A 9,495-nucleotide genomic window follows, 5' to 3' on the forward strand; every position below is an offset into this window, starting at 1 on the left:
GATGTAGTTTAAATATTTGTAACATTTTTTTTAGAGTTAAATATTAATGACACTTTAACTTTTATAGAGTTTAAATAGTTATAATATTTTAACATTTCTATGGAGGTATTTATAATTTTTTTAAACATTCTATAGTAAATCTTTAAACCTTTAAAATTTTTAATTTGCTAAAATAAATCAAATAAAACTTTTAAATTTGGAAACCTGATAAATATGCATAAATCAAGCAAACCTGATAAATTTATAGTTAAAAACATATTAGTTTTATTTATAATGGTTCTCAGTCATTGTCTAAAATTTTTCTAGCCGATGTTGGATGTTGTACATATTTTTTTTTAATTGTTATAGATTTTCCTTTCTTTTTCTAAAAAATCTTAATAATGTAGATTACTACTATATTTCCAAAAATGTTATTAGTGAAATATCTAATTCTTATTAGTTTTTTTAAAATCCTATATAGACACCTTTAGGAGTTTATAGCTTCAACTTTCTATTAGTATAGATATAATATCTTAAAATTTCTATGGAGGTTAAGTAATTGTAATATTTTAAAACATTCTATGAAGTTTAAATATTTTTAATATTTGAATCTTTTAAAAGTTTCAATATTTATAATATTTTCAACTTTTAAAAATTAAAAATTATATTTTTAAAAAAACCTTTTAAATGTTAAGAAATTTTTAAAATTTAAAAATAATAATATTTTGAAACCTTTTAAAAGCTAAGACTTTTAGAGGTTTCAATATTTATAATATTTTAAACTTTTAAAAGGTTTGAAATATAATATTTAAACCTTTTAAAAAGTTTCAATATTTATAATATTTTAAACAATTAAAATTTTAAAATTATAATATTTAAAAACTTTTTAAAAAGTAAGAACTTTTAAATGTTTCAATATTTAAACTTTTTTTTTTCAACCAAACATTAATAAAATTAAAAGAGAACTCCAAGATTGGTGACCCAAACAGGAGGATAACAGTTTACAAAAATAGATTCAGAAAGTAAAGGTCTTGAAGACCGAGCAAGGCAATTAGCCCTTTTGTTGAGATCTCGTGGGATCCTAGCTAGGGTGAAGGAAGGGTAGGAAGTCCGGAGCGATGAAAAATCCTCCAGCAGGTTCGAAAAAGGGGGCCAATCCTCCGGCGATTGCACCATCTCTACTAGTTCGGCACAATCCGTCTCAAAAACCTGACAATCAACTCCAACCTCCTGTAAAGACTCCATAGCCCAGATCAGGGCCTGTAATTCCACATGTAAGGGAGTTAGGCCTCTTCAGTGACTTCGTGCTCCCAAAAGAAGCGTTGAATCCTCTGCACTGCAACACCACCAGCCCAAACCCTGAAAAGGATCCGAACCTTTCCAAGAACCATCAACCTGACACCAGTGAAAGGAATAATATTTAAACTTTTAAAAATTATAATATTTTTTTTTGAAACTTTTTAAAGTTTTAGTTTGATCAAATAAAAAACCGGATCAAACCGAATAAAACTTTTAAACTTGGACGCCTTATAAATCAAGATTTCCTACTTATTCGTTGTTAGAAGCATATTAATCTTATTTATACTGGTTCTGAACCATTGTCTAAAAATTTTCTAGCCGATGTGGGATATTGTACATAGTTCTTTTATTTTCATAAATTTAAAATTTTCCTTTTTCTTAAAAATTCTGTAAATTTAAAAAATGTTAATGAATGACATTTCAAATCCTGATTGGTCGTTTAAAAAATATCCTAATATAGAAAATTCTGGAAATTTAAAAAATGTTAACCAGTGACATGTCGAGTTTGGATTGATGTTTTAAATCCTATGTGGACAGTCTTAGGAGCTTATAGCTCTTACTTTTATTTAATATAGATTGATTTTTAAGTTTGAAAGTGGTAAGATGAGTTACTGAACTGTTCTATGGTTTCATGTCTTTACATTTTAGTTGTAATCTTATGGCTATTTTCATATGTTTAAGATTACCAAAAAAAAATTGTGATCTTTGAGTAAAATAATTTACAAAGTGAGCTGTCAAACAAAAAATTACAAAACATGAATGCACATGGGAACATTAAGCATATATAGATTTAAAAAACCAAATTAATGTTTATGTTTCTAACATGTAGGGGTTCCAAGTTGTATTTCAAATCTAGCTCCAATATCGTTCGGTTTTTGTTGTTGTTATTCATGCTAATCTTGTCATTATCGTTCCAATTTTATCATAAATCTCCGAAAGGATAATAATAATATCTTTGGATTTTTTTTAGTTATTTTATTTTGAAAAAAAAAGAGAGCAAATCACAGCTTTGTTAGGGTTCCCATATATATAATAAGAGAACGAATTATAGGGGTTTAAGCAAAGGATGGAACAATCACGAGAAGAGAAAATGAGAAAAATCGAGAAAAGCAGGTCATCGCCATCAATTCCTTCGGATGTAACGTCGAAGATACTTTCAAAGCTGCCAGCAAAATCAGTTTTGAGATCTCGTTGCGTTTCGAAGCAATGGTCCTCGATCAGCACCGATCCATATTTCATTAGCAACATGTTTCCAAAGCAGTCTTCATCGAGTCTTCTACTCTTGTTCAAAACAAAAGGAAAGCTGTTTGTTTTCTCCATTCAGAACCCGAACGAGCCTGATCAGCAAGTGGATAGTTATCAAATGAAATACCCTAAGTACTGTCGCTTCTCCTTCACGGAATCTGTCCAGGGCTTGATCTGTTTCCGGAGAGCAGCAACACCCGTCATTTGGAACCCTACCTTTAGAAAGTTCTCAACCTTGCCCAAACCCAAAACCACCTGGAAGCGTATAGCAGTGTTTTTAGGATACGATCCCGTGGCGTGTGAACACAAAGTAGTGTCCATGCCTCGTGATAGAGCTTCTGATGAGTGTCGGGTTCTTACGTTAACAGGATCAGCTACAAAAAAATGGAGAAGCATCAAGATCAACCATAAGCATCAACCTTTTATTAAATTTTTAAATGGCAATGATGGGCGATGCATCAACGGTGTTGTATATTATAAAGCCAGCCTTGACAAATCCAATGTTGGCGTTATAAAAGTTTTGATGTCAGGTCTGAAAAGTTCCATGATGTGATAGAAATGCCATGGGGTAATAAATGGTGGGGTAAGCTTATACCTTATGAAGGTAAGTTAGCTTGTGTTGGTCTTAACACGAACCATACGAAAATCACACTTTGGGTTTTGGAGGATGCTAAATGGTTGTGCAAACACTATACTAAACCATTTTTTGAATCACCCTGCGGAATAATTGGTATCACTGATGATGGTGAGTTTGTTTTTGTACCACCAGACAGTCTCCAATCGTTTTATATTATATATTATGACCCGGAGAAAAAGAGCTCCAGAAAAGTCGAATTCAAAGGAGTCGCGGGTGCTGACTTTATGCTCAGTAATGGACTTGGAAACGGACATCTATATCCGTTACATACTTGCTTTAACATTGAGAGTCTCTTGGCTTTGTAACAACATTTGATCTTTTTTTTTTTTTCCCTATGGAACTTTAAGGTTAATTATATATTTTTTTTGTTTTGTTTTTGTCGAATAATTTTATCGTTCCTTACATAGGATTTCTATCTCATTACTAATGTCCTTTTGTGATTTAATAGTAAGCAATATTGCAAACCATAAAATGCACTAAGGAGCACCATTATTCTATATGATCAGATGTATAGTTGCTTTCATTGACTCAAAAGTACCATATTCAATGTTTATTTTTTTAGTGCTTCACAAGTGTAAGAATAATCATATATCTGTACAATGAAAAATGTCTTCCAAACATTCCTACGGGTCAAAAATGTTGGAGCTCGATGGTCCAGTTAGATGCTAACTGGACCAAAAGATGGTCGGGAGCTAGACCTTCCCATTCCTCTGGAGGATCTGTTGTCGACGAAGCTTCATGTAGATTCGACAAAAGCTCCTTCTTTAACTCTAACGGTATTTCTATAAAGTCTGCTCCATTTTCTACACTTACTTCCAGCAGCTGATAGATTAATTAATTACGATCAGGTTAATTCAAAAAGTTCTGAGGTAAAAACATGAATCTTGGTAAGAAAAAATGAAGAATTTTGTTACCTGTTGAATCCAAGATAGACAGATATCAAACAGAGTATGATCCATGAGAAACTGTGTAATAGAATGGATAGCCTCGTTTCCAATATCACTCGAGAGTTGATCAAGAACAGGACCGGTCTTGTCCATTAACTTGACAAGCAAATGATCGTCTCCCGTAGATAATACCTCAGCAAATGCAGAGTCGGTGTCACCAACTCGAAGTGCGTGCATCGCATTGCTCCAACAAGTCCAGAAAAGGTCTCCCTTTTGTCCTCCACGTTCATCATCATCTTCGTCCATTATTGCTTCTGCTTGGGGAATAGATACTCGCCTATTCCTTGACGTTCCACAGTCTTCTCCAGCCACACGTATTGCTTCAAGCGTAGCTTCATCTTTTGATGCTTGCCATACGCTTCTAGCAGAAGGTCCTTCACCTAGTCTTATGGGTACAGAGCTTTTGTCCCAAGCTCTTCTGCTGTTACCTGAATGCTCAGAGTCCGAAGGACCAGTGCCATGTGTCCTTCTTGTACTGGACTGAGTGTTTCTAGAAGAAGCTCCATTCTTAGAACTATCCCATCCATTTGCATCAGACCTCCATGATGCTGCCGTCTTTCCTCTCGCACCTGAAGAAAATTTAAGTTTTGGTGACTAATAAATATCTTTCTTCAAATGGATGCAACAAGTTGCAGTTGTTTAACTGGGCGTATCAAACAGTTTTACTTACCTGATTGTATGGAAATTTCTCTTGACATCTCTTCTACAATCCTCTCAAGACCTCTAACACGGTTCTCCAAACTTATCATGCCGTCGTGTGAACCACCCATGAAATCCTGCAATGGTAAAGGAGTTACCTTTTAAGAGTGAAACTTTCTTCAAAGCAAATCACTATATTGATTTGAAATCAAAACAGTACCTGCAACATATTCATTATGTGGGTTTGTTGTCTCTCCAAGTGCAATAACTGTCTCTGTAAAGGTGGCCAATTCTCTCTGTTTTCAGATGCCTCTGCCTGGATTACTTCGGTTTGATCCCCATCACATGCTCTCAACCGTGATTCGCCTCCGTTCATTCTTTCATCAACCCATTTTTCTCTTGCAAAGTCTCCAAAATGTCTTTGTTTGGGATGGACACCAGCTGTTCTGCACAAACCTTTTGACCTACTCCTCGAGACTGAAGTATTGGCATCTGATTCATCCTCTGTGTTTGAGTTCGACGAATTCATTTGCCTACAGGGAAGAATAACTTCAACTGGCATATCATCAGAACCTCTTTTTTCCAGTTTCTGGAAAAACTCTGGGTTAAGATCTTTGCCAGTCAATCGAGGTGCTTTTTTCCTCAAAATGAGAACTGCTTTTGAAATGGAATCTGAATTACTGCTCAAACCATCAGAAGAGCCTCGAATCACCATCCCTGCTCCGTCGCTTGCTAATGAATCAGTTTCTCCATTCCTTTCTAATATACACTGCTCAGATGACACATCCTTCTGTTCGTCAGATGTTCGAGCTTCACCTTTTCCAGCAATATTCTTCCAGACGTTTAATGCTTCGGACAAGCTTTCTCTAACAGGTTTTATCTGCACGCCAAAGGAAATATAGTCATTTTTCAGAATGATGCAAGAAATGTCGGAAAAAGTATGTAATCCATAGAGAAGACCCAGTAGATTTGTAGAATATAAAGAACATCCGCAATTCTTATTACTATCCAAGTCTAGCTTGTATACCTTTGGCACTGTTTAGTTGATCAGAAAAATTAAACACGGCTAACACGATTAGCTTACTTATAAGGTTCTAAAGACAAGGAGAGAGCTATTTTATCATAACCATTAGAGTAATCTGCATTTCTTTTCCTGGTGTCAATCTCCTTTCTAACCTTAAATATTGGCAAATGATTCCTCTTCCAGGAAGATCTCAAGAAAAAAACCCATAGCTATGCTAACAGTTATAAGCTAAGATGGTAAATCCACAAAAAAGTATAAAGCCGTTTCTTTACAGAGATTCACGTGACTGTAAGAACATAATTTTACTGAAAAGAAACGAAATTGGAGTGTACCTTATCAAAGCGACAGGCTTCAAGAACTGTAAGAGTGGAATCTGTTTTGTCTGCTACCAAACTGCTAGAATGGACGGCTAAGGAGATTAAGACATCAGCAGCTGCTTTACGAGTAACCCAATTCGTACATCCAAGGCACTCGTGAATGCTGTGTAGCAGTGATGCCACACTCTGGGGTGCAATAGCTCCAACCTGCAACAATTTCATAGCTCAAAATATGTAATCCATAGAGAAGACCCATTAGATTTGTCCATCAAGCAGATCAGAGATGAACAATGAACTTTAGACACATAAAGGTTTGCTTTCATCTCATTTCTCTAGTAATGGAGACCAAAACATAGCTTATCTCTTAGTCCAGTGCCACAAAAACATTTCTAGATTACATAAATCAAGATTCCAAAAGTCTGAGCATACCCCTTCGGGCCCTTCCCAATCTTCTTAGCATAGAAACACAAGTAGCCAAAACTAGAGACGAAGCACAAACTAAAAGCAGCTGAACAATTCAAGCAAGGGAATCTTAATCTAAGTTAAAAAAAGGCATTGTACTTTTTGATAAAAACCACAATGCACAAACCTGGGACAAGCTTCCAACAACAGGCAAGAGTGAAGCCTTAGTAATGTAATTGGGGCTATTCAAAAGCTTGGAGATTCTAGGGCATAGTTTTTGAAAAGCAGCAACGGGAGGCTGATCGGTAACTGAATCCACCATCTTCCCCATACAAATCGCAGCACCAGATTGTAAGCTTTTGTTCTGCTCCGCCATTGCTTCAAACAAGGGTTTAGCAAATAGCCCAACCAACGGAGAAGAAGACCCAATTCCATCATCCTTCTCCTTGAGAAACTGCGCAGAGAGAGAGCCAATCGCGTCGCGACAAGCGTCGCGTACACCGTTATCAGCGTCCTTGAGACGCTTAACGATGTGAGAGATGATTTTGGCGAGCTGAGAAGAGGAGAGATCGGAGTAAGTGAGGCAGAGAAAGGAGAGGAGCCGTATCGATTCTCTCTTGACCGGAGCTTTAGGATCGGAGAAGGAATCGAAGAGACAATGGAGAAGCACGGGGAGGAGGATATCGGGAGAATCGGAGACGGAGAGGACTGTTTTCTCGAGATCATCAACGGCAATCTGATAAGTATCGCGATCACCGAGACGAGAGAGAGAGGTTAAGATCCTCTGTTTCAATTCCACCGTTGCTGAGTGTGACGAGACAGCGACGGAGGATCTGACGGAGAAGGAAGATGGATTTGAAGAAGGTTTCATTGAAGGTTTCATAAAGGTTGGTGATCGCATTGGATGATGATGTGAAGAAGAAATAGACCAGAAGGAAGAAGAACTGAAGAAGAAGAAGAAGACGTTTGGTTTTTCCGGCGACGTTGCTAATATTTTTTTCTGTTGGGGAGGAGTCTTGAGAGAGTGGAGACCACGTCTTTGCCATGTCATTTGCTTCGTTGGTTTTTTCTTTTTTTAATCCAGAAAATATTCCATTTTAAATTTAGTTTTAAGCCAATCACAAAAGCTTAAAGACTTTTTTTTTTTATTATTTTGTCATTACGAAATAAATAGAGGGTTTTTTTTTTAATGGTCAAACCTTAAATAAACTTAATTGTTGGAATGGTTAAAAAATTACACTGATATATTTTTTTTTCAAAGATGTGTGTCATTCTAATAAGTTATTAGCAATCGTATATATAAAAAAGTAAGGTTTCACTCTCTCCTTATTAGTCCTTTTGACAATGCAATTTTTAACAAAAAAAAATATTTCTATTAAAACACAAATTAAAAAAAAAAAATCACATTTACCTCACATAATATGATAAAATTGAAATCATATAAATTCTCCCTATAAATTATGCATTAACTTTATTTTTCCACTAAGTTGTATTAATCAATTATATTTAAACAAAACAATAAATTAGAATTGTAACTCTCATTTTTCTAAATGTAATTTTTCATCACTTCTCTTCCTATAAATACTCATTATCTTATTCTGTTAGTCTCTCACTTTTTCATTCTCTCATCTTCATCCACTATATCTCAAATCTCTTTTTTTTTTTTTTTTTTTTGTGTGTTTTTTTTGTTATTGTTGTTGTATGGGTTGAAAAAAATCAAATCAAATATCATTGTAAAAGCTTAGTTTTAGAGTTTGTATGATATGTATATCTTATATTGTTTTTTTAATGTTTTAAAAGGTTTATCTCCATTGTCTATTTTATATTAACATCTTATAAGTCATAATTTTCATACTTTCTTACAATATTCACCACACAATAAGATCCATATCTAATTATCTATTATGTCTCTGGTTCTCTCACATATTCATGTATCATTTTTAATAATTTATAAAGATCAATATAATATTTAAAGATCAATATAATTATCCATTTATAAAGTCTATCAACTCTATTTATAAAGTCATTATTGTTTTGAGATCCAATAGATAAATCTGCAAATATCAATATAATATTTATTTTATTTATGATTTGAGGTTCTTGAAAATAAAAAGAACATAATAAAAAATTGGTCTTTGTGTTTTAATCAAAAATGAAAAATGATCCTAAAAAGAAATCATATTTAACTCGAAGTGAAATATAAAAAAAATAATATAATTTAAAAAATAACATTTAACTAAATTCTCTCAAGATGAAATCATTAGTATGAAATCTAGCACTATAAATTAAAATGATGAGTGAAAAACAAAAACAAAAACCAAAAAGATATAAGTTATCCTTGGGATTTTAAAAAATTCTTGAGATTGAAGTTCATATAATTTTATAAGAAAACTAATTTAGTTTGTCACTTCAAAAGTAATATTTTTTATTTTGAAATATTATGTGTGATTGTTGAGTTTATATCAACAAACAACCAAATCATGTGAATTTTGATTGGACCACTTGGTATTCCTTTTAGTTTAAGTTATAACAAATCAAAATATTTATTTATAATTAACACACTTTTAAAGGCATGAAACTCCATTTAACTCTACATTTAACTCAAATGTAACTCCAATCCAATAATTCTACATTAATCCATTCCTCCTACTAACTTATTTCTCTTTCAAAAGAAAATGTTTTTGGTTAAATTTTAATATTTTTTAATTATTTTGGTTAGCTATAGTCATATATATATATATATATTGCTTTAAACTTTGAAATGAGAAATATTTTATACACAATAATTTTATATGTAGTTACTAAATTTTACAATGGCATTAAGAAAAACTCATTAAATCAGCTATTAACCACTACAAAACATGATAAACATAGATTCACTCATATTAGGAATTTTTTTAATATATATATATCAATTTGTGTAATAATTCTTTTTTAGTATGTGTTAATTTCGGTATAATAAATAACCATACCAAAAAATGTTGACACAAGTGTAGGGTTTAACTT

At 33.3% G+C, this 9,495-nt stretch overlaps 1 protein-coding gene and 1 pseudogene across 1 annotated transcript; one reads left to right on the top strand and one right to left on the bottom strand.

Moving 5' to 3' along the window:
• The first annotated feature begins 2,344 nt into the window (after positions 1–2,344).
• On the top strand, positions 2,345–3,465 carry LOC104778005 (putative F-box protein At1g50880; annotated as a pseudogene).
• Positions 3,466–3,657: 192 nt separating this feature from the next.
• LOC104778006 (TORTIFOLIA1-like protein 1) lies at positions 3,658–7,759 on the bottom strand. The gene is made up of 6 exons (XM_010502361.3): positions 6,677–7,759; positions 6,103–6,294; positions 4,967–5,626; positions 4,778–4,883; positions 4,075–4,676; positions 3,658–3,982 (listed from the first exon to the last, which is right to left on the bottom strand). The coding sequence occupies exons 1-6, from the start codon at positions 7,538–7,540 to the stop codon at positions 3,791–3,793; spliced, it is 2,616 nt and encodes an 871-aa protein (XP_010500663.2). The 5' UTR covers positions 7,541–7,759; the 3' UTR covers positions 3,658–3,790.
• Between the last annotated feature and the right edge of the window lie 1,736 nt (positions 7,760–9,495).

The sequence above is a fragment of the Camelina sativa genome, chromosome 3, assembly GCF_030686135.1.
Source record: "Camelina sativa cultivar CO46 ecotype springtype chromosome 3, ASM3068613v1".
In the NCBI taxonomy this organism is placed as follows: Eukaryota; Viridiplantae; Streptophyta; class Magnoliopsida; order Brassicales; family Brassicaceae; genus Camelina; species Camelina sativa.